Below are 26,411 nucleotides of genomic sequence, written 5' to 3' on the forward strand. Positions count from 1 at the left end.
GTGGAGTCCCTGCCGAGTTTTCCGGAGAAACTCGTGGGTAACTCTTGAAGGAATTTCCGAAGGATCTCTTGAAGGTATTTCCGTAGAAGCTACTGAAAGAATTTTCGGAGCAATTCTTAGAGGTACTTTCGGAGGAATTTCTGAAGGAACTCCTGGACGAATTATGGAAGAACTCCTTAAGGAAATTCAGAAAGAATTTTCAAAGAAATTTCCGTAGGAACTTCTGAAGAACTTTTAGGAGGATCTCCTAGAGGAAGTCCATGAGAAATTGTCGAATGAACTCCTGGGGTAATTTCCAAAGGAACTCCTAGAGGAATTTCCGGAAGAACTCCTGGAGGAATAACTGGAAAAATTCTTGGAAGAATTTCTTAAAAAATTCTGGAGGAATTTCCGAAAAAACATCTGGAGGAATTCCTGGAGGCACTTGCCGAAGTATATCGAAAAAAGTTTCTGAAGCAACTTCGGGAGGAATTAGTTTCCAAAGAAACTCCTGGAGGAATTGGCAAAGGAGTTTCTGTAGGAATTTCTGTAGAAACTCGTTGAGATATACCTGAAAGAACTTTCGGAGATATTTTCGAGGCAGTTTTTGTAGTACTTACCGCAGTAATTCCAGGAAGAAATTCGGGAGGAATTTTTGGAAGATCTCCTGATTGACTTTGCGTCGGAACTCATAGGGCTTTTCCGGAGGAATCGCTGGAAGAATTTCCGAAGGAACTCTTGGAGGGATATTCGAAGGAATTCCTGGAGTACTCTATATGGAGAAACTCCTGAAGGAATTATGGGAGTAACTGCTAAGGAATTAAACGGAGGAATTTCTGGAAGAGTTTTTGAAGGAATTCCTGAATGATCTTCTGAAGGAATTTGCGGTGGAACTTCCGAAGGTGTTTTTGGAGGAATTTCCGAAGGATTTCTTCGTTAAGTGCAGTAAATCTAACACTGTCAAAAATTCTATGTATACAATAAGTCCACGCCAACTGGAAATGATCTATCATGTCATGGCGACAATATTTTTATCGGCGCACAGGTCCACTAAAAATCCAAAAATCTTAAAATACTAAACCTAAACGTTAAGCCTTAGAAACTGAAAATCTTAGAATAAAATCCTTGAAAAACAGAGTTATTGCTATTTTTTCAAACTTTTTACAAAAATACGATGTGTCAAAATGCCGCAAATTAAAACGAAAATCAATAATTTGTATTATATTGTATATTTACGTGCAAAATTATGAGAAATAAAATATAACATTTTTTACAAGTGTATTTTGGAAGCATGAAAGAAAATTCCCGAACACCCCTAACCCAGCTGCCGGAAGAAAGGATTCTGCTGGCAGATTATTACGTCGTTTTTATAATTACGTCGAACATATTACGTTTTACACAGTTCAATTTTGGCGAAAAAATGCCAATTACGTCACTTTTTGTTACACAAAACAGATGTAATAATACATGCGATTTACGACGGCGATGATGTGCATCAAATCTGATGTGATATTACAAAATTTTTTTTGCTGTGTAGATATACCAAATCTCTATCTTTTACGGTAGCAAGTTATGATGAAATTTCAAAAAATTGTTTCTAAAACCAGTTTTTTCAAGAAAACTTTTTTTACTATTGTTTTTCGACATGGACATGTTCTACAAAGTGAACAAGTACATCAAATCACACGTTTTTAGTTTGTTTGTTTGACTAATAAAAGTGTATATTTCGGAGGTATATTAGAGACGTTATTCCACTTTTTAAATATTATTTAATGCAATTTTACTATGTCCACAGCCCAATTTAAAATGCTAAAGTTTTGTCATTTACTGATTTGGCGTCAAACCACTCGATATTTGAAAAGTAAGAAGTAAAAATAAAGAGTCAGGTGAAAAATGAAGAGTAAGAAGTGAGACGTTTCATTTCTCACTGCTCACAGACCTTTTCTCGTTTCTCACTTCCCACTTCTCACTCCGCTCTTCTCATTTTTTTAAAATAGGAATTGTGAAGTGAGGAGTGAAAAGTGAGAAGTGAGACTTTTAACTTTTCAATTCTTACTCCACATTTTAAGTTTCCTCATTCTAAAATTTACTCACTTCTCACTCCTTATTACCCCCTTCTCACTGTAAAAAAGTGATAAGTGCGAAGTGGGAAGTGCGAAGTGAGAAAAGAGAAGCGAGAGATGTGCAATGAGCTGTGAGATGTGAGATATCCTACTTCGTCTTCTCACTGCTCATTTCTCTTTTCCCATTTTACACTTCTAACTCGCACTTCAGACTTCACAATTCCAACTTTTCACAGCGAGAAGTGAGAAAAAAGGAGTAAGGAATGACAAATGAAATGTGTAACTTCTCATTTATCATTCCTTAATTCTCACACTTTTAACAATCACCATTGTTCGGCCAAACGACAATTACAGTCATATGATCTAAAAAAGAGAAAACGCATTTTCGGCCATATAACCATTCGGGCAAATGACGGTTTCGGATAAATAACCATTATCGACCGTAGACTGCTCTACGACTCGGCCCACCGAAACCCGTTCGAGGTTCGATCATCGTGTTCTTCTAGATTGCACTCATCTACACCAATGCAGAAGGAAGCATCTTGCCGTTCTGCCATCGTGTGCTGGTGACAGTATGCCCACGATGACCGGCGATGCATGAGCCTTGTTACATTTGTACAGGTCCTCTTTTATGGAGTAAGAAGCTGGCACTCCTCCACTGCCACTATCAAAAGCTCTATAGCTTTTGGAGTGAAGCGATAATTTGGACGCACTCAGATTCTGCTACCTGAATTATAGAATGCTGAATTCAAAGTTTTCGAACACAGGTTTCCGAATGGGCCTGTTTGAGACCGAAGAGTGGGGATCGATGTCAATGTCTCAACGCCACAGCCACGCCACCGTCGCTTTTAGCGTTATCTTAGCGGTGTATAGTGAGCAACCTAAACGCACTTGGATACAGAGCGTCCTCGTTAGTTAGCGCCAGAACGAACACGCCTGGATTCCAGAATCTGACGCAGTACTGAGGAATGTCACTGCCGTCACTTCTTGTGGGAGTCGGCTTCTTAGGCCGGCGTTTTGTCGTCGTTCGTCGGCCGATACCAAAGCCTAAATAAAGATGCCAGTCAATCAGGATCAGCAAATTCAACTAATCCCGTTCGCGAAATTCTAAGTTTAGGGCATCCTATTTGCGGGCAATTAAGGGACTATCACTTCCTGGAACGACCTACCTAATTTGGTGGACCAGCAGATAGTCCGGCTCTCTTGTAACTCAGGTGGAGGTCGTTTCCGTATTTCTCGCAAAGTCTACGGGGTCCTCAACACGGTGGAAAATTTCCTGTGTCAGTATTCCCTAGTTCCAGATCCCTTGGAATACCTAAGAGATTTCCACCAGCATCAGGGATACCATTGCGGACGATGTCGTCAGTCTCACAGCCCTTTTCTCCTTATTGAACGATGGGGGGCTGTACCACCTTATACGAAGGATCATCTGCTATGCTATCATGGAACTACTGTGTACCTCATCAAGGTTGTTAGCTACATTGACCAAACATTAGCCAACTTTTCATGCAGTAATCCTGAACCGATTTTCTCGCAACAAGTTGCATTCGACAGGGAGCAAATATAAGATAATAACTACTGAATTTGGCAACGATCGAGTTATGAAGAAAATGGTGCAGCGAACGACATAAGGTTGCTGTCTTGGCTACATATGAGAGAGGCAGTTTCAGTACTCGGCAAATTAAGTTGGATTTTTATTTATCAAAATATCAATTTAATTACACAGTTTTATATCTCAACGGATACGTATTTTGACCTCAACAGCAAGGTCGTCTTCAGAGCTTCGTACATGACTCCACTCGAGCAGAGTTTAGTGTACGAAGCGAAAGAGGGATCAATAGTCAATGCGAGTTACAGCAATCATTCTTAAGAGCTGAATGAATTTTGACACTGTGACTGCCCAGGAATCCTCGTGGTTAATTTTTGCCACGAATTGCTACTTTATTCGTCGAAGTGAAGACATGCAGTCCCCCATGCCCTGTAACGAAACTCTTCAGCGGTGATTTTTTTTTGCTATTTGATATACTAGGAAGGCAATCATGATTTTATCCCAGTGTGCACTGCAAGCGTTGCAATTGCTCATAGACACAGTACTGTAGACAACTGCTCTCGACCAGTGCAACACGATCGAACTTTCCACCCATTCGAACCACCCAACCTACTCGAACGGCTTCTGCTATAATATTGAACAAGTTTAATAAGCTTGTTTTCTAAACATAATTAATGCATTATAATTTATATCGTATTTCCATACACACATGGGCCCCCGTAGCCAGACGATGGAAGCGAGAACCCCAGTGGTGGTCGAACGAGTGAATAAGAAACAAGGAAACCAAATAAGAGCGAGCGTCCTGACACTTGCCCCACATTGCGTCCCCACACTGCGGCCAAGCGTAAGAGCGTGTAAGTTCGGAATATCGGAAAAGGATTCGTTCGTCCAGTTCCGGACCAACGACGATGTGCACTTCTTCACCGGGATATGGTCTGCTGCTGGATGCTTGCGTTTGCCATTGCATGAAAAGTCGTTGCACACCACACACCCGCTTCGTCCATCGCATCGGAAAACAACCCACCGGGCGGCCGACCGTGCCACTGCTGGATTGGGCGAAGGTGAAAATTGAAAATTGAGAGAAATTAGATGAGTTTACTCCGAGATGGAGTGGAAAGAGCCGGGGATTTATGCCCACTGGAATTGAGCATGTGAGGTCAAGCGGATGAACTGGGTGAAGTAAGTCCGATGTAGGCGACAAGACGGCAACATCAACACAACACAGTCATCGAACTTGTTTCGGCACAGGGTTGGGGACGATAAGGGATGGTTTTCGTGGAAGCAGTGGGCAAGTGATGGGCAAGAATTGAGCGTCCTGTTTATCGGGAAATGGGCCTAGTACGATTTGCATGTGTGCGGTCGGTTGAATAAGAAATGCGGGTGTTTGGAAATGACGAAATGTCTGTGGGTCTGCTGTATTTTTTTATAATTGAGGAACTCCGTTCTTCTGCAGACACGTTTTCTGCACAGTACTTGATTGCTGTCATTTGATGGAGGTGTAATCAAATTTATTGGACGTTGTACTTGTCGGATAAGTGACATGAGGCAATCAGGCGGATCAAATCATATGGTGCCAGTAATTATGAAATTGAATTCACTGATACTCAACAGTTTTTCAACACATAGTAAATTTGGTCGGATAGATTTAGATCATCTTCGAAAATGCCTAGATTAGTGTTGGCTACCGTCCAATTTAGATACAAAAACTTATGTTACATGAGGATGATTAATAAGTATCCACGAAGAAAATGAAGCACACAAATTTATTTCGTATAAATCAAATTTGTGCTGGACTAATTTGAAACTTTTGGGCTAAGTTGAACCCCTTTGCTACGAAAATTTAATTCAATGTTTCTGCAAGCTTCTAATTTTCCTTCGTTTTTTGATAAGGTTTCCATAAAAGTGTGTACAACATCAGTAACAACATGATTTGCATGTTGGCGCTCGGTTTTCAGGATTCTACATCGAGTTTTACTGTATTTTAGGATGTTCCCGGCTATTACTTTCTTAACGATCGCAGCTCCTGAGCTCTTCACAATACAAAATAGAATAATTGATAAAAATAGTCAACATTGAACTGAAAATAATGAACCTTGTGAAGTCCCATGAACATGGAATGTTACCTTAAGGTCTTCAAAGTTCACATAAAATCAGCTGTCCGCCAGCTACTAGTCACGAAGGAAGAACAAACCTGAAATAAGAAGAAAAACAGAATTTTATTAATTTGTCAGTAATTGAAAAGACGATGATGTGCAATCAGAATATCTATAGTACGTACGTACGTACGTAACAACCGCAGTCCATTGCTATTGTATTGTACGCGTAAACAAAATCATTGTTGTTTATTATTGTTGAGTAATTTTCACTGAGACCGGGCAACTATTTGCACTTAAAAATTCCTAAAATTTGGTCTATTCGAAAGCTTTTGGCGAGTATATTAAGGCTCCGATCACGAAATCTCGCTTAACTTTTCAAAACGACCTAAGTAACATTTTTTTCATTAATTAATTTGAATACAACAATCAATAGCTTTCATGTTGTTATGTTGATTGCGCTATACAAATTAATTCATGAAAAAAAATGTTACTTAGATCCTTTTGAAAAGTCAAACGAGAAATCACGACCCCTCGATTTTTATCAATGACTCACCAAAACTGTCATAACTCCAACACTTCTCAACCGATCTTAGAGATCAGTATATCGTTGGAAAGAGGAAGAGTGTATCCTCAATTTGCAATAATAAAAATAGAAGCAGCCATATTGAATTTAGCTGCCATCTTGGATTTCTTTTTAAAAACTATTCTATGCATTGACTAAGGAAGGGTTGTCTGTTGTGTGAATCATGAGGGTCTGTGTAGTGCCGTGGGATGCAAGAGATTTTCAGATAGGATCGTCGGCCTCATAAAAGAGAGATACGAAAATTGGGGGTCATGCATAGTGGAGCTATGTCTGACCCATGAGGCGAGGATGCATTTTATCTCCGTCGTTTCATCTCAGCGTACTCAATAAAATCATAGTGGGTACAATTGACCGTGTATCCACGCCCATTTCTCTTTACTTTTGGAGGAGGCCGGAAGCATTCAATATCTTGACAGCCTGATATCTTCGGATGGTGGAATTGGGATCGAGTTCGCGAACTATTTGGAATTCCAACCATGTTTGTGGTATACATAAGCGAAGGTCACGGAGGTGATGTCTAAAATGTATTGTTTGTGCTTTAATAAATATATACACACTGAGTTAGGCTCGAAATTGTTTATTCTTTTGCTGAGATCCGCACAGTCCAGCACTCAATTCGTGAATTTCTGCTAATATCTTATCTAAAAAAGCAACGACCTTTTGTAGAACTATTTCACAATACGTATTTAGTACTATGTTATTTTTACTCTCTTATGTATCAGTTCAATTACCGAACCCTGTATATGCACATGCACATGATTTATTTACATTTTAATATCCTTTGGTTTCAATACAGGCTTGTTGTTGGTCACCGTCCATAGTCAAGCAATGAAGATCCAAGTTTGACTTGCAGTATTATTCAATCGCAACAGGCTCATTCAATTACAAAACTACGTTGTCAGGACTGGAGCTTAATTTGCTTGTCCCTGGGCTAGCTACGTCGCAAGCCATGAGGGGTATGACCCTTCATTGAATGAGTCCGTCTCGTTACCATGGATAACACGACCAGTGTTTTCCAGAGAATGGCCCTCTCTGGATAAATAAAATACGGTCGCGATTGATTTCTGAACAATGTAATATTCTGAATCGCTGAATCGAGTAGTATTTGACCTCCCCACCTTTGAATATTTGCGCGCCCTATTGATAAAGATCATACAAATTCAGAGACACCACAAATAAAGAATAGTTTATTTTATTGTTGGGCATTAGTTTCTCAAAAAAGATTTTTGAGAGGGGCAAAAGTTCTTTTAAAAGTATTGTTTACTAGTTTTGAGTTCTAACATCTATTTTCCACTGAATTTATGGTCGGAAAATTGATCGAAAAATCGTTCCCAGCAGCGCGATAGCTTAGCTTAGCTTTAACATACGGCTCCACCCCACCACCCCGAATGCCAGTACCCCGAATGCCAATACCCCGAATGGGACACCCCTCTTACTCAATCATCCACTTTCACTCAATCATTTGCTCTCAGTCATTCGCTCTCTCTATTCCTCGCTCTCACTTAAGCACTCACTTTCTCTTACTCACTTTTTTAATCGCTCACTCACTCACTCTCAGTCACTCACTCATTTTTACTCATGCACTCCCTGTTGCTCGGGCTGCGAAATGGTGAGTTGACATCTGGGAAGGAGCGACCTACACACTCTGGTCCGCTCCAAAACGCGGAGAGTTACTACCTCGAACAAGGGTAGTGGGGCTGGGAAGCTGAACCCCGGCCAGGTACCTCCAAAACCGGGGGAGGAAGGACCTGGAAAGGTCCGTCCACCCAGGAGAGACGGTGGTAAGGGGTTACGACATGCTGAGAGTTCTCAGCCGAACCAGACCAGGGAAATACAGGGGGATGACACCTCCTGGACCCTGCTCAAGATCAAGAGGAAGCCGAAGACGTCAAGGGCCGAAAAGAAGGCCCAGACGAATGAGGGTAGTAAGAAGTCAAGGGTAGGCGTCAATCGCTCCAGGGGCGATGCCCCTGTCATCAAAACGGACGAGGCTAAGTACTCGGACGACTTGAATGCGATGGAAGTGACGTCAAGCTCGGTGAACTTTGCGCCGACGTACGTCGAATAAGACGTACCCGGATGGGCGAAATGATCCTCGAGCTGAAGCGGGGCGTCTCGCAAAAGGGCGCCGCCTACAAGAAGTTGACGGAGGAAGTCCTAGGCGAGACGGTGAAGGTGCGAGCACTCACGATGGAGGTGAACCTAAGGGTTAAAGACCTGGACGAGATCACCGAAGTCGAAGAGCTCGTCACGGCACTGCGGCGACAGTGTGAAGTGGAGACGCCCACTGCAGCCGTTCGTCTACGGAAAGGTCCGGCAGGGACGCAGGTAGCATTGGTTCGGCTATCTGCAGCGGACGCCTCCAAGATAGTCAAGTTAGGGAGCGTCAAGGTGGGAAGGTCGGTGTGCCCTGTGGGCATATACGAGCAACCCAAAGTTTTCTTCGAGTGCGTGGAACCGGGGCACAAGCAATGGGACTGCAAAGGCCCTGATAGAATCTGCCGACGCTGCGGATTGGAGGCTTCCTAAGCAATGGAGGGGGAAATTGTTCAACAGACATCCTGGGCTGGACGTCCAGGAAGTGCGGGGTTAGGAACCAACTCCTTCAGCAAACGAGGGAGGCAGGACTACATCCCCGACCCGCTAAACTGCTTCCATTGCCGCCAAGCCCATCGTCCCTTCAGTACAACCAGAAAGTAATGCTTGCTATCCAGTGCATAACGCACCCTCGAGGTTAGCTGCGTGTCCTTGCAGCACCGAACATCGTGACTCACTTTTTTAAAAGAACACCATGGTATCGTGCCAGCGCATTGCTGGCTTTCCATGTGGCCTTACCACGCCCTACGTCCTCGGAAAGTGGGAAGGGTCGACTTCGCGCCTGCATCCCTCTGAACGACTGGTATCAAGAATGATGATGCCGCGTGCCCCCCAAATTGACCTCTCTGCGACAGGGTCTATTCGCCATCACTCAGAGGGACTTGCCGACGCGGTGCCTACGCCTGACCCAGCCTTGACGAGGACCCCTTTCCGTCCTCTGGCTCGGAACCCGCCCGGTTGACCGACGCCGTGAAAGCGACTATACCACGTTGTTCTTCGCGCAACCTTTGGACCACCTCTCATTTGCGCCTGAACTATCCATTCCTCGAGTCCACGCGCCACCTTCTGTGCAGCTCCGAGACGATTTGGACGACAGCCGATAAAACGGCGTTCCAGCCAACTTCATCTTTACACATCCTCCGGACTAGGTTGTCCGGGGTAGTGTCCAGACCACATGTGGCAAGCATGTGGTCACGCATTGTGCGAAAACGTGGGCACACGAACAACTCGTGTTCCGCCGTTTCATTTAAACCTATCTCCAGTATCAACTGTTACCGGCGGGTAACATTTAATTAGATATATATTAAATCCATTCAAGCGTGAAGACAAATTGCTATAGTTTTAACGGCGATTTCAAATTTACACGGTGGGTGGATTAAACGCATACCCGACAATGAGCGATCTCGACCACAGCGAAGGTTTGATTGAAAGCAGGAAGTATAGAACGCGCGCTTTCCTTGAGGAGATGAGTGACCAAGTCAGACGGTGGGTGAACGAAGCCGATGAGATAAAGAGGCAGTTGGATTTGTGGCTCGGTGTAAGGAGCTTGTTCGGTGTGAATCGTGTGGTTTTTATATTCAGCAACACAGAGGTGCCATCTTGGGTAGACGCCCGTGGAAACTACTCCATCCAACCGACATCACCCGTCTGGATCATCGAACAATTCGATTGTGGATCCACCTGGTGGTAACCCTACCACCCACTAGTGCGCTGCGTTATCGCCTGACCCCTCTTCGGCCGCACGATTGTCTTACCATCGGTCGGCCCATTGTTTCAAGCCTACCGCGAGCCACGTTGTCGCCTCGCAGTCCGTTAGCGGCATCACTATCCGGAAAAGTGTCGACTACATCGTCGTCCGGCCACCTGAAGATATCTTGATCGCCAGCCGCATCACCGCCAAGCCACTCATCGGTTGCCGCATCGTCCGACCGCCCGTCGGCCACCTAGCCACTCGCTCGTTGGCTACATCGGCATCTCCATCGACCGCACCCTGCACCGCTTCATCGATCGACCTCCCGCCGATTTGCCCTTCCGCTCGGCAATCCGTTGGCCACCTCGATACCTAGCCACCGCTTTGGCTGACTCATCGTGCGACCAGCCGCCAGCCACCGATAATTTGGAAGCCAACTAATCACCCGTAAGTGTATGTTTGCAATTTGCATGAATAAACGCCTCTCAATTGAAATTAAATTATTCGGTTGTCTTCACGCTCCCGAAAGCCTCCCCACACCTGACACCCTGAGACCCGGAACAAAAGAGGCCTTTTGAGCCCACCCCAAACGGCTGCCGTGGCTAGACCAGCAGCTAGGGGTTTAGGCCAGTTCTCTTCTGGAACTGAGCGATTCCGGGGCCACAACATTAGAGTCTTACACAACCTATGTGTCCATCTACCCTTAGTGGAACTGTCCCACGCACGCTGCCATTTGACTATTGAAGCCAACCTGACAGTTCTACGGATGGCTTCCGTGCCGCGCATTTCAAAGCACTCTATGTCTTCGCCGATAATGATGTCAATAGGCATCATACTGGTGATGACGCAAAGTGAATCGTGCGACACGGTACGGTACGCGCTCGCAACTCTTAGGCACCAAAGCCAGTGGCATAGCCAGAAAGTTGGCCTTTTAAAAAAAAAATTGTTCTGAAAATTTTGTATTTGGGGGGGGAGGGTTATGTCCAAAACCACCCCCGTGCCTACGCCACTGACATGAGCCTATACGTACTTTCATCTTTCGAGGGCTGCAGTCAACTCCACCTCTTCGATCGTTTCGCCGTAGACCTCCAGCGTGAAATCGTCAGCGAAGCCCACGCCCACCGGGAACTTCAACCTCAAGACACCGTCGTACATGATGTTCCATAACACCGGACCCAGTATAGAACCCCTGAGATTATGGCAACGCACTTCCGCCCCGCCTCCGTGTCGTATACCAGTACTCGATTCTGGAAGTAGCTTCCGAGAATCTTGTACAGGTACTCGGGAATTCCAAGACGCAGGAGCGCATCTGCAATAGCTGATTGAATACATTCTTCACGTCGAAAGTCACTACTGCACAATAGCGAACTCCTCGGCTCTTACGCTGGATATCTATCTCCGCAGATTTGGTAATCGACAAGATAGCGTCTACGGTCGACTTACACTTTCGGAAGCCAAACTGGTTACTCGAAAGACCATCCGCACCCTCCGTGCGTATCACCAACCTGTTGAGGATGATCTTCTCGAGCACCTTCCCCGCCGTATCAAGCAGGCATATTGGTCTATATGCCGACGGATCCCCTGGTGGTTTTCCCGCCTTTGGCAATAGGACCAAGCTCTGCCTTTTCCGTGCTTCAGGGAAGACTTCCTCGTCCAGGCATCTCTACATGATAGATCTGAACATCTCGGGAGTCTCAGTTACTCTTCCCTCGTCGGCCATCCTGTCCCCTGCCAGCTCCACAAAGTGAGGCCAGGGACTTGGTTCCGCGTTGATCCTCTCCAGCATCTCTGTAGATCGCTCTTTAGGGGCCATCGCCCCACGTGTCTTGGCCATTACGACCCTATAGGCGTCACCCCATGATTCCCGTTGGCACTTTGACACAGGCTCTCGAAGCAGAATTTTTTGCTTGATCTAATCTCTGTCTTCAGAGCGGCTCTAGCAGCCACGAACGCCACCCGTCGTTCAACACGTTCCTCTTCTATGCGTGCTCGCTGCATCCGCCTCCGTGCCCGTAGACAGGCGCGGCGCAGGTTCGCAATTGCTTGAGTCCACCAGTAAGCCGGTGGCCTCCCATTCCTAGGGTGGACTTTCCTAGGCATGGTGGCATCGCATGCACGCGAGAGTACTGTTACCAGCTGCTCGCCGCGCAGACCGAGAGTATTGTGCTCGCGGCGGAGCGCTTACCCACTTACTCACTCACTTTTGCTCACTGGCTCATTCCTATTCACTCGCTCATTCATACCAATCACTCCCTTTCTCTCGCTCACTCACTCACTCTCACTCGCTCACTCACTCTTACTGCTTATTTTATCTTACTTATTCACTCACTCTTACTCACTTAATTTTACTCATGCACTCACTCTTACTCACTTATTCACACGCTCACTCTTACTTACTCACTCACTAACTCTTATTTACTCATTCATTTTCACTCACTCACGCCCTATTACTCACTAACTCACTTTTATTTACTCATTCACACTTACTCACTCACTCTTACTCATAAGCTCACTCACTTTTACTTACTCATTCATTCTATATTATGATATGGAAATGCTAATATCATCTTCCAAACTTAGACGTACATGTTCATGATAGAATTAGAGGCGAAAGTATAGAATTGATAGTTCCGTTAGGATACGGCAGGCATGAAGAATGTTTTTATAGAAGTCGATTTGAAAGCGAGCGGAGGGCAATATTTGTCATGGCACATATCACACGACCTTCCTTCTGCCAAGCTCCCGTATGAAGGGGGAGGGAAGAATATCGGTGTGGAAGCTGATATATCTCCACTGGCAAAAGGAAGGTGGTTTGACTTGCTCATATGCCATCGCGTGCGGAAGGATTTTCTATCGACGAGTACTGTCTCCAAATTTCTAATATGACATCAGTATTTAGTCGAATAGGATTTATATTGCACAGTTCTGTTTTCTCATTAACTTCACGTAGAAGTAATACACACAAAATCATTAATTTAGCATTCTATATTATTTATTAACTCGCTCCCACTCACTTTTACTCACTCATTAACTCTTACTCACTCACTCTTACTCGCCTACTCTCACTCACACACTCGTCGATTCTGATGTTTAGACCACGCTTCACCAGAATCCGTTGCTTTTGCTACAGCGACCAAGGAACAACTGCAACCTTATTTCAACCTTGTAGAAATGCTGACGTGGACCTCAAATGCCTCCGACTCTCTGCATGAGAACGTGCTGCATAAGCTCCCCTCTTCAGGTCTCTTGATGGGTGCCATACGAAGTGGAACGGGATTTCACTGAATAAGAATACTTAGTTCTATACTGCATTTAAACAGTTTCAGGCGAAAGGCAAACTATTGTTCATTCATATTAATTCTGAATAAACTTTTATTGAGTAGCATTTTTTCGTTGAAATGAAATATAAACTTGAAATTTTTTTACTTTTTTTTTTTTTTTTTTTTTTAAACTAAAAAATCTTATTTGCTAAATTTAATTTGTAAATCAAAAGTTTGTACTTAAGACAAAGTTTTGATTTTCTGTTTATAAGTGGATATAGACACTTAATATTTTTGTTACATTTGGCTTGAAAGCCTTCAATGTTATTTTTAAAAGATAATTTTTGATCTAGCAGAAGTTCTAAATATTTAGCTTCTCTAGACCAATTAATTGGAACCCCATTCATAGTGACAATATGTCTGCTAGAAGGTTTCAATTAAGAAGCTCTCGGCTTATGTGGGAAAATTATAAGCTGAATTTTGGAAGCATTCGGGAAAATTTTCCATTTGTGCAAGAAAGTGGAGAAAATATCCAAACTTTTTTGCAATCTACTACAAATGACACGAAGGCTTCGCCCTTTGGCTGAGAGACCAGTGTCATCTGCAAACAAAGATTTTTGACACCCTGGTGGTAAATCAGGTAAACGTTTGCGATCGTCAAAGGATCCCGGCAAAACGCGGCAGTCACCCTTCCTAGCAATCTGAAATGAAACCTTGATCCCCTGAAGGTTACTCAAAATCTCATTCCGGAAGCCAGAAAACTCGGCAACAGATACCACAATTGGCGGAATCCTTTCATTCCGGGTAGTGGCGTTCGATGTAGTGGTCTTCTGGGTAATGGCATTATGGGTAGTGGCATTTCATTTCTCATTGCGCACTTCAAAGTGAGAAGTGCGAAGTTATAAATGAGACGTCTGTCCTGTTCGGCCAAATGTCCTTTTCTGCCAAATGACCTATTCGTCTGTATGACCCTTTCGGCCAATGGTTTGTTCGGCCAAATGGCATATTCGGCCTAACAACTTTCGGCCGGTATTCTTTCGGTATTCGGCCAAACGGCCCTTCCTCGTTTCTTCCTTTCGTGACTTCAAAACTGTTCGTTGATCATGTTATTCATTACTGATTAAACTGATACGTTAAACCGATAACTTATGAATTATCTCCCAATTTCAAGCCTGCATGGTGGGCCTGGCCGATTTAATATTTGTGTCATATTTATGATATTCTGCAACTATTAATGCTGACGAGAAAATGCTCGGGAATACAACCGACATCTCCAAGATGCTTTTCAATACTGGCCATGCATGTGCTTAGACAAGACAAGACAATGATCTTAACTAACTATGAATCGGCCGCACAAAATGGTTCTGCTTGAGCTACCTGCCCACCGAGCAGGAACACAATCAAACGCACATCAATTGATTTACTTCTCAACCGCATAAAGCACAACGATACCGGATTGTGCGAAGAACGCAGGGATTAACTTTTTCCAAAATATAGTTTACATAGAAAAAACTAATTTTGTCAGATTACATTCCATGCTACATGATGTTCACAATCTAAGAGTGACGAAAGTCATATATCGTTGAATTGTAATCACCGTGACTAATGATTTGATTTAATGATTCTTTTGTATAATGGGACGCTAAATCGAAATAAAAAAAAGGACCCATCGTTTGATTTTTAATTATTTGAAAATACCAACGCATAAAGGTCAAGCAGTTTCACTCTGCGTTAGAAAGACATTTTATGCAGTTCCTCATATCAGAGACGACGATAGCAGTAGGTACTCCTCCTAACCTGTAACACTGCCGTTTGAATTCCACCACATCACGTGCAAATATGCATTATGCATTGAAATCTCTTCACACTGCAATCCCGGTATCCCACAAGTGCACACACATGATTGGGACAATGCATTCATGCAGCGCAAGCATCCACATGAGGGTACGATTGAGAGTTACATACCTACCGAAAACTCAAGAGAGCCTCAGTCACAGGAGTCGATGGTACGAAGAGAATAGTGTTTCTTCGTGTATTATGTTGCGAGTCCTTAGCACCTCCCGGAGCCCCCACCCCCCTCCTTCCTCCTTGACTGCCAGGCCACCGACAACAATAAAACTACATCGCACTTTCTACGGGAAGGACAGCACAAGAACCGGAGTCAGTGTCGTAACGAAACCCATCGTGTCCAAAGTGGACCAAGAGGACTCCCTCAGCGAGCGAGTGAGTGAGTGAGTGGATGAAGCATGCAGATGCAGCATAGACACTGACTGTTGGGTTTGGGTGGTGTAATAAGTGTATGTATGTTTTGATACCGACCGACCACCCGAACAATCGACTGAGGCTCGGATGGCGAAGCGGAAGGATACGATCAGGGGGGCGTGGGAGGAAGCTACATGAACACAGGAAGAACACGAGGGAGCATTAATATTTCGAAATGAAGCTCATTTGCATTTAAATAAGGTGCCAGGGAAAGCCATGGCCGAGTGCAGAATGCACGTATCAAGTTGAAGTTGGATCGAGGTTGGGCGGTCCGACGTCGGAGGGGGTGCTGTAAGTGTGAGTATGAGTGCAGGAGAATGGGTATGAAGAGTGAGAGTGCTGGTTCTTATGAGGGCTCTTGGCTTGGCCGGCTTTGTTTGTGTCGGTCAAAGGGAAGGAAAAGCGGCGGAAAATGGGTAGACTAATTACTGTAACTAGATGAAACTGAACGAGCGCGCTGCGATGAAGAAAATGAGGACAGAGACAAGGAACTGAACTGAACATGGACGGTCATAACTAGCCCGGTTTCGATTCGGTTTGTTATAATGCGGTCGGGAGTAGGCAGAATAACAGAGTGGGTGAAGTGCAACATGAAACGAGTGAAGAAATTGCAACATCTCACTCTACAATGCAATTCGCTGCTTCTAATGTGACTACATTTTGCCTCGCATGGTTAGACGGTTTCGTTCGGTGAGTTCTCATTACCGGCCACAAACACACATATGTAAGAACTCCCACACTCGAGGGTTGGGGAGTAACAGCTCAGTGAGCCAACCATGGGTGGTCGTGTTAGATTGTAATCAAAAACTTGCACTACTGGCACTTTTTCGGGGAGGAAGTCTTAATTCGATGGCGTGCACCATCGACCGTCGAGGATGCACACAAAGAATGGTGGGTTCATTATGCATTGTGCTTTGGCTGCTACACGGATTGGAACGAATCGATTTGCAATGTCTGCAACCGATAGCCTTGTAAATGGTCGATTTAATAAGGTGTACATTTTAGCGCAACGCTTACAATGTAATTCAAGATCAACATTCAATTCATTCCGTCATGCTTCTGTTTTGAGTAGATACATATTTCGTAATCCCTGGAAATGTAGGAACCTCAGCGGCATGTCCCAGTCGTGTGATGTGCAGTCAATTAAAGATGGACAAGAAGAAAAAGTGGGTATTAAATGAAACACTAATTTCATTTTTTTTGACATGTACCGTCAAATGAGGTTACTTGCAACACTTTTGATTTTAAATTTTTAACTACAAATGAAACCGAAAAAAGAAAGGTTACTAAGCACTCTCTGTACTCACATGCCTTTCTACGCTTTTTAATCACTTTTCCAATAATACACAAGGCCAACATTTTAAAACCATTCAATCTCTCTCGGTAAAAATAATAATGGCGTTTTTTAAAACTTTCAGAAGATAATATTTTTTAGGAACGGGTGCCAATGACATTTTTGCAGTTTCGGAGCATACTTATCTAACATAACTAAAAATATGTTTTAAAACTGAAAAGTGCAAGCTGGTGGGTTGGTGGTGGTTGGTTGGTAGCGTACACAAAGGTGACGTTGGACTTCGTAGCTGTATGTGATGGATATTATTTGAAATAATGGTTTGTATGTCTTCAGTACATTGATATTTGACCCTTTTCAAAATCACATCATTAGCCTTCTCTTGAAATACTACTCTCGCCATAGTTGCGAATGAATTTTCTGCAGCAACCACCTCCGACGATCGCAACCAAGATGAATACAGTAGTAGGTGCTCCAACCTGTCAAGTTTGTAGAAAAGAAGACGGCGGGGGTGAAAAATTCATTTTCAGTGCAAAACGAAAACAAACCGGCTGGCTCTCCCATACTAAAATCCAAGATGGCTGAATCGTGAATTTGGCAGATTGGAACACCGAGTGGTGTATTCATCTTGATCGCAACTGATGCTGAAGGTTTACCGCAGCAACCCTTTCCGCTGTTATCGTTGTATTCAGTTTTCTGCAGTCAGTCAGTCAGTGTTTGTTAGCACAAAAAAGCTGGTTCAACTGAAAATCCGTCACTGCTAGAAATAATTAGATCCTCGCCGATCGATTGTTATTATTCGAATCCCAAACAGTTATTTTCATGACTATCAATTTTGACACCAAAAGAGTAAACCAAATAAGACACTCAGTTTGTATGTAGTGAGAGTCGGTTGACAGCTTATCCCTTGAAAAAGGTCCAATACATGGGACCGAAACGTCGGAGTATGCCAAACTAGCCGTCTTAATTAATTAAGACTGAGAAAGCAATCGTTCCATTCTAACAGTCGTAAGCACTTATGGAGAGAGGGCGGTTTTTGTCGTTTTCTCACGCGTCATATAAATAAAATAACCTTTGTCAAAGAAAAATTACGTAATTAGTGTACGAACCCATATTCGTCGTCGTCGCTCCTGTTGCTGACCGCTGCTGGGCCTTCGATGCAGGAAGAAATTTTAGAATGCCGAATCAAGCCAGATAAAAATATGATGTGATTTTAAATGTATTTTCATGCACATATAAGGAGGTACATATAAACGTAACATTCAATCGATCTCACTATTCTTTTAAATCGAAATAAATTTAAACGGTGCTTGCTTGTAAAATTCAATCAAATTTAATTGAATATCAAATGTTCATTCGTGTAAATGCGATTGTGACTGAATCCATCAGTGATCGAGCATTGGATATCCTATCCTATCCGTTTCAGTTTTAGTATCCACAGTGTGCACCGTGATCTCGCCCTGCTGAAGCAACTCGGCAACTCGGAGCTCAAACGGTTACAGATGAAACATACGCTTAAAACAGAATTTTTTGGGTGAGCAAATGGAACTTATGGACAAGTTATCGGAGTTAAATTAGCGGTAGGGAGAATAGCATGTTTGCAGCTCATCCGGTCAACAGTAACACGGAGTAAGGAGGTGGTGCGGTTGGGGGCCATCCGGCACCACCAGCAACTGGTCAGCCTATGGAGGTGATCAACGCTGCAGATTCAGTCCGCAGGTTACAGAAGCAGCTAGAATGATACCAATTGCAATCAGCAGGGAATAATTCGACAATCTAAAGTGCTATCTACAAAAACTAGCTTGGATTAAATCCAGCCGATTGTGCTATAAGTCCGCTGATCGGGCAGCATCGGTAGAATTTCCCGAATGTATCCAGGGACTAACACCAAGTTAATCAACAATCTTAAAATCTTGATTTTCTTCATTTTCATCCGATCGGCTTTACATCGCCCACTGGGACACTGCCGCCTCGCCACTTAATATTCATTCATCAAATTCACAGTTGTTAGCTTCGAGGCCATAGGGCCAAGTTATAATTTTTGCATTCGTATATCATGAGACCTACATGATGGTACATTTATCCCCAGGGAAGTCGAAATAATTTACATTTCGCTTTTAAAGGATTTCTGTATAAAAGTAGATTGCGGTAGATTTGTACTTTCACCTCTAATTCTGTCATGAAAATTTAAGTTTGAAAAATGACATCAACATTTTGCATTCAGAGGTGTGCGCCGGTCCGATATTTGTCGGCGGCGGCGTTTGTCAAAATTTTGGTTAGCGGCGGCGGCGTTTTCGGCGTCACGCCGAAAGCCATTTTAGCCGGCGGCCACGCGTGAATCGGCGTGGCGATTTTTTCATAACGATTTTTTAAGATTTTTTTTTTGCATTTTTTCGGAATAGAGACACGGCAGGTATTTCCGTCCATCGTCATAGGGGCTAAAACCATCGAAAGGAACGTCCTTTTACTAGAACTCCACTATAGCAGAACGTATCTCCTGAGCTTACGATTTGATACGGATGAGTTTGTCAAGAAAGTTTTTCTTTTTTTGGTTTTTGAGACTATGACGAAAAGACGAAAATACCTGCTTTAACCCTACTAAAAAAAATCTTTTGAATTTCTCCAGAAAAATCTATAAGTTTTCCATAATTTGTAAATTTTTTTTTGAGCAATCTTTGGAATTACCAAGAGAAGGTCTTTGTAATTCCCAAATAAAATTGTTTGGAATTTCAGCAGAAAAATCGTCGCAATTTGCATGAGAAACTTCAGAATTTTCACAAAAAAATGTTTTTAACTATCACAGGAAAAACTTCAGAAATTTACGAAAAGTTCCTGTTGAATTTCTGTTGAGTATTCTTCGAAATTTTCACAATTCTTGATAAATGTAGGAGAGTGCGGTTGGTTGAATAGAAGTTTAACCATTGGCTTTCTCAGTCTAGAATAATAAAGACGGCTAGCTTAGCATGGCCAACAACAAAACAGTAAATTCTTAAGAATTTCCGCGGGAAACTAAAGAGTTTTCAAGAAAAAATCTCTGGAATGTTCACGAGAAATTGTCCGTAAGTTTGACGGAAACTTCTTTAGAATTTCCGTGGAGGATTGTTCAAAATGTCTCCACGAAAAATTCTTCGAAATTTTTGGGTTTCTACGGGAAATTCTTTGTACATTATACGTTCGATAACTGAAATTAATTTATCTGCAATGCTTTTAACAGCATTTCGATAGTTACATCATTTTTGCAGTTATCGGACAGCTGAGCTTCAAAACGATGTCAATTTCGATGATAGCTGCATAGCGCTGAACAATCAGGTGCACTTCTGTTCTGACGCCATCTGACAATTGTTTGCCGTCTTGAATGCGTCGCAGTTATCAAACGCCATTGGCTAACTGAAACGAAAACGTGTTGTGCAGTTATCGAACGACTAATGTATTGTCCATAAGAAGTTGTTGGAAAATCTCGTTGGCCGCAAGCGACACACGGCCAAACTGGTGATTTGGCCCAAATAGTCGTTTGCCCTAACAGGTCGTTTGGCCGAATAGGTCATCAGTCCAAAATTGTTGTTTGGCCGAAATGGTCGTTTGGCAGAATGGAATATTTGTCCGAAAATATAGTTTAGGCCAACAGGTTATACGGCAAAATGTCAATAACTGAACGAGTAATTTAATCTAAAATATTAATCTAAATAATAATCATTTGGCCTAAAATATCCATCATTTGGCCTAATAACATTTACGTTGAAAAGGCTAATTGTCAAACGGCCCTTAAACGAAATTTCGTAACCTCTCTACTTTTTAAGTTGATACTGGCCTTTAAGCCAAAAGTCACCTAACCAAATCACATTAAGCCAAATTGATATTCGGATAAAAGTCTTTTTGCCAAAATGATCAATTCAGCCGAACAACACTTTTCAAAGAAGGTTGCAGAAAGTACATTTTTGGGCCAAATGGCTGTTTCTACAGAATGACATTTTTTACCAAACGGAATTTTTGGTCAAATGAACAAATCGTCAAATGGTCAAATCGGTCAAACGACTTTTTCATCCAAACGGCAAATTTAGCCAAAAAGTTAGGGTAAACAACTTTTTACAAGTCTGCCAAAATTTTCCTTTTGCCATTGCCACAGCCATTGCTTTCGGCCAAACTACATTTTCGGTCAAACCAGTTTTGACCTGATAACAGTTTCCGCGAAACGTTTAGTTTTGCTGAATGATACCTGGTTAGATGTCTTTTGAGCAAAAGGCCAGTTTCGACTTAAAAATAGAGAGGCCACGGAATTTTGTTCCATGGTCAATAGACAAAAAGACCATTTCGCCAAACAAATGGCCATTTCTGACCATATTACCCGTTCAGTACGAGGATCAGTCATTGAAATTTGGCTATATTACCCGTTGGACCAAATGACTTTTTCGACCCCCATTCTGTCAAAAAACTATTTCTGCAAAATGGCATTTTTGGCCAATGATCGTTTCGGCTGGACAACCTGGTAGGACAAACGGCTTTTTCGGCTAAACTGCCAGTTCGGCCGTCTGTCGCTTTAGGTCAATGGATCTTACCAAAAATTTCTAATCGAAAATAGAAAGAATTTTCTGAAGAAATCCAAAAAAAAATTCGATTTTTTCGATGTTTTAAAGTTGGCTATGTCAAACTAGCCGTTTTGTGATGAACTTCTCCTGGCGAAAAAATCACTCTAATAAAGGATAAAAAACTAACCGTCTTATATAATCTAGATTGGGGTAGTCAACTTAAAGCATCCCTTTTACTAGTCACAATTTTCTGTGTGAATTTCAAAGAATACTCAACAGAAACTCAATAGGAACATTCCGTGGATATTCCGAACATTTTCCTATAGAAATTTGGAACAACTTCTCGTGAAAAATCTGAAGAGATTCTCATGTAAATCCCAAACAACTTTCCTTGGTAAATCCAAAGAGCTCCTCTTGGTAATTCCAAAGAGTTCTCTGGAAAAACTGGAAATCTTTCGTTAAAATTTTGAGGCGAAAATCAAAAGATTCTGCCGTTAATGTCTTGAAAATATCCAAAATGACCAATTCAACCGAACGACACTTTCGACCGAATGTTCTTTTCTACCAAACGACTATTTCGACCGAAGGACATATTCACGATTTTTTTAGCCAAAGGAACTGTTCGACAAAATGACATTCTTGGCCGAATAACTTTAGGCTAGATATCCTAGCGAAGTCAGAGGAACATAATGAAATCATATAGAAAACATATTTTGATTTTGACATCAAATTGAGTCATAATTCAATTTCAACGGGAACTCCTTCGCAATTTTCACGCTTAGTTTTTACGGAGAACTTTTCAAAATTTCAACAAGATATTGTATGGAATTTTCATGGAAATAATTGGTATCTTCACGAAACATTCTCTGGAGTTTCAACGTGATATTGTAGAGATCTATCAGGAAATTATATGGAAATCGCACTGAATCTGAAAATTTGAATCGGCGTGGAAAATTATAGATCAGCGGCGTTACAAATTTGAAACGGCGGCACGCCGATGCAAAAATGTCGGCGGCGGCGGCGTGCCAAAAACTGTCGGCGGCGGCGCACACCTCTAATTTCCATATCAAGAAGTGACAAACTCTTTTGTTATATTTTTGATATTTTTTAATAATTTTGTTTTATTTTTGTGCGATTCGATATCATGACACTGTAATCATCAGTCGAACGTCCTACCAACTGCACCAGATACACTTGCCGTACCAGCATGATGTTACGGTTGAATGACATTTTACCAAGTCACCAATGATTACTTTGTCCCAACCTCTCAGGTCAAAATCTAGGATGTCAAAACCAAAAATATTTGATGACGATCATTGAAAACCAATGCAATGGTAACTTGTTCGATGGAAATGGAATTGCTTGCCAGCGTGCAAGTCTTTGTAATATGGCAATCAATTAAGCAAATTAAAATGTGAATCCTCTTTCAAATTTTCTACAGCTTTTCTTTGAAACTCGCTTAAGATTCAATACCGGGCTATACTAAGATGAAAGTGTAGCTGCAACTTCTCGACAAATGCAATCAAAAAAATTCTGGATGTAAATTTTATAGCCCTTTATCAACGAAAAATGTTGATTTTTGGGTACTTCGAAGGATACTGTTGAAACACATAGAAGATCTGTTCCGATTATAAAACAATGTTCTACAAAGTTGTCAAGGATGGGTATGGCCAAGATGCATACGCCACTAGGTGTTCCAATCTGCCAAATTCTCGATTCAGCCATCTTGGATTTTAGTATGGAAAAGCCAGCGAGTTTGTTTACCCTTTTTCCTGGAAATGAATTTTTCACTCCCGCCTTCTTCTCTTCCAAAAAATTTGCCAGATTGGGACACCTAGTAGTGTATCCATCTTGGGTGTGGCTTTCATTTAGTTGTCTTTGCAATAAACTTCATTCATCCCACTCAGAGTTACAATTTTTTAGGGATAAAATAATGCCGAAAACACTAAATCGTTTTGAAGCACACCCAAATATCAACCAATTGGGCTGAAATTTTGACCACAAGTATATCTTAGCATAAGAATTGTGAATACCAGTTGACCGGTCAATTTCAGGAAACTTTTTGAAATATGAACAGATCTAGTATCAATGTATGAACATGTAAGCAAATAGTTGCGTAGAGTATTTTTTTCAGATTTTGATGCAAGATTGATGTTTTGAGGCCTGGTAAACCCTACCTAGTCAACACAAAATCGTATATGATGCAACATAAGATGCTAAAATGGAGACCATAAACTTCCGTACATGTTGTACGGAGAGTACCTGCTGCCTATGATCGCATATTTGTAATAATCGACAAAAGTAGGCATGGGAGAAACGGAACGATGAAGATTGTTATACGCATAAGTATGCAAATCTCAATGAATTTCTAAAAATTCTTAAAAATTGCACAAGCACTTTATTCAGTTGAAATCTTCAGTAAAAACATATCCATTACTTGGTATTTGAATGCAAGCTAATTGCGAAAATGTTTGTACATAGCGCATGGCGTACCGACAATAAAGTTTTTCAGTGTTACGGTTATGCGGTCATTTTGCTTAATGTTACAAAACAACTTGGTAGTTTTTTAGAGTTTTTTGGAACAAACTTTCTTATTCCACCTGGTCAACTGGAAGAATTATCAATTTGGAGATGATTCATGAGCTTATCTAAAAATCGACAAAAATACAAATGTTACAAATATGCGATCATGGGCAGACCTATATCGCCTTCACTTTAACATCTTCTATTACATCATATACGATCTTGTGTTGACTGGGTATCCATGACTGAATTACGAGATCAGTGGTTGATTTTTGAACAGTGCGTAAAATATTGCTAATGATGTTTGATGCAAGATTGATGTACTGGAGCCTGGTAAGCTCTACTCATGACTGCATTTCAAGATCAGTGGTTTACTTGAGCTCAGAGTTGAAAAATGTTTTTAAAAACAGTGAGAACAAGTAGACAAAGAGTTGCGTAAAATGTTGTTAATGATTTTGTTTTCTGATTTTGATGCGAAATTGATGTTCTGGAGCTCTGCTCATGACCGCGTTCCAACACTGAGCTTGAATTCCGTGTTGGATAATTCAAACAAATAGGCAAAGAGTTGCGTAGAATGTTGTTGATTATTTTTTCTGATTTGGATGCAAGATTGATGTTCTAGAGCCTGGTAAGCTCTACTCATGACTGCATCCCAAGATCAGTGGCTTACTTTAGTTCAGTGTTGGAAAATGTGAACAAAATGTGAGAACAAGTAGGCAAAGATTTACGTAGAATATTGCTGATGATTTTGGTGCAAGGTTGATGATTTCGAGCATTATATAGTAAAGCAGAACAATAATAATAAAATTGTAAAAGAGTAGAGCACGAGGAAGATCTAGGGATTAAGACAGGTATAATTAAATATATAGACTGAATAAGAGGGCATAGCAAACACAGACATTTATGTTTTGCCTTTCTCGTGTACAAAGTATACGTAAAGGCTATATGTTAGCTCCAAAAAACAAACTTTTTATAGGAGCTCCGGAGACCCAGAGTGTTATATACCAATCGACCCAGTTCGACGAATTGAGGTGATGGCTGTGTGTGTGCGTAAAAATTCTCGCCAACTTTTTAGACACTTACTCTTAACCGCATTTGCTATGTTTCCTAAAGAAAAATTGCCAGATCGGACTATGGGATCAGCAGCTATGGCCAAAATACATATTTTTCAAAATGCACAAGAAAGCCACCATCACCGGTAGGTGGATTAATCAGGGTTTTTAAACATATGAATGATTTCAATTGAATAGTGCTCTACTATTGGTTAAGTGCTGTAAACTCCTTAAGGTCACTCCTGACGGAATCCAAGTTTCAAAGTGCTCGCGTTTTCGGGGGCACACCACTCGATACGGAAGCAACGTACAACTGTCATTTTTATTTTTTCACGCATGCTGCGATGCAGCAAAGCTAAATCAACAAAAATGACAGTTGTCCGCCGCCTCCGTATCGAGTGGTGTGCCCCCGAAAACGCGAGCACTTTGAAACTTGGATTCCGTCAGGAGTGACCTTAAATGTCCTACCCGGTTGACATTGACACCAGCATTAAAAATTGCTGTTTTATTCTACATGCAATTTTCTTAGTGGCATTTTTTTTTAATTTGGTGCGAGTATGGGTAGAACGGCAGTACAGTACCTTGGAGAAACCCAAGCTGCTAGCAGTAAAAGCCTTATGACAACGAGCAACAATACTGAATGTTTGCTTGGAATGTTCTGGGACCCTAGTGGGTCCCACTGACGGGAATTATCGTCTGGTACTTAAATGAGCGAAAATATTCAATCGCTTCTGGAAGGTGTCTGAATTCTCACAAAGAGGCAAAAGTAACGCTGCATAATGTCTTTCCTTGAAATAATTTTCTTACCCTAATGTCTTTGTTTGACCTGCTTCTTGGTTTATTGGCTACGTTCATTTATCTATAAAAAGATTCTGCTACAAGTTTTGTGGCGTACTGGAAGTCGCCAACAAACAGCAAACGGACTGCGGTCTAGGTGGATCAAGGATGACTCCTACGGACGCGGATGTTGAATTCCATACATATTTTTTATCGGAATACAAACCGCACCTTATAGACAGATAGTTCAGTCGAACTTTCTTGAATTCGTGCTGATCCGGTCGTAGCCAATCCAATCGGAGTTCAATCCAGCGAACGAAGCAACAACGTGGAGAAGTGGACACTGCTTCATGACAAACAGTATGGTCCTCAGATCAGAGTTTCTACTATCCGAATTGGATAAAGCTTTAGCATAGCATGGCTTACGTACCTATTACGATTTATACGCATCACTAGGAGGATGTTAGATAAATGCAGTGATCGCCTGTTTCAATAACAGCTGAATGCTTTGGGAATTCAAATCCTTAAACAAGCTCAAATGTAAGTTAGACCAGTTGAACTCCAACAAAGTTTTACCGGAGGAACATCATTAAACCGGTTTGAAATTTGATGGACAAGAAAGTGAAGCGGCAAAACAGGCGAATTTCAGAAGCGAGCAATATAAAT

General features: G+C 42.0%; 1 protein-coding gene across 1 annotated transcript in view; it reads right to left on the bottom strand.

Moving 5' to 3' along the window:
* Positions 1–5,716: 5,716 nt before the first annotated feature.
* LOC134227389 (uncharacterized) overlaps positions 5,717–26,411 on the bottom strand; it is a 251,367-nt gene continuing 230,672 nt past the window's right edge. The window contains exon 3 of the mRNA XM_062708808.1: positions 5,717–5,782. Within this exon, the coding sequence (XP_062564792.1) occupies positions 5,732–5,782 (51 nt within the window). The 3' untranslated portion in view covers positions 5,717–5,731. The remainder of the gene's footprint in view (positions 5,783–26,411) is intronic.

This window comes from Armigeres subalbatus, chromosome 3 (genome assembly GCF_024139115.2).
Source record: "Armigeres subalbatus isolate Guangzhou_Male chromosome 3, GZ_Asu_2, whole genome shotgun sequence".
Taxonomy (NCBI): Eukaryota; Metazoa; Arthropoda; class Insecta; order Diptera; family Culicidae; genus Armigeres; species Armigeres subalbatus.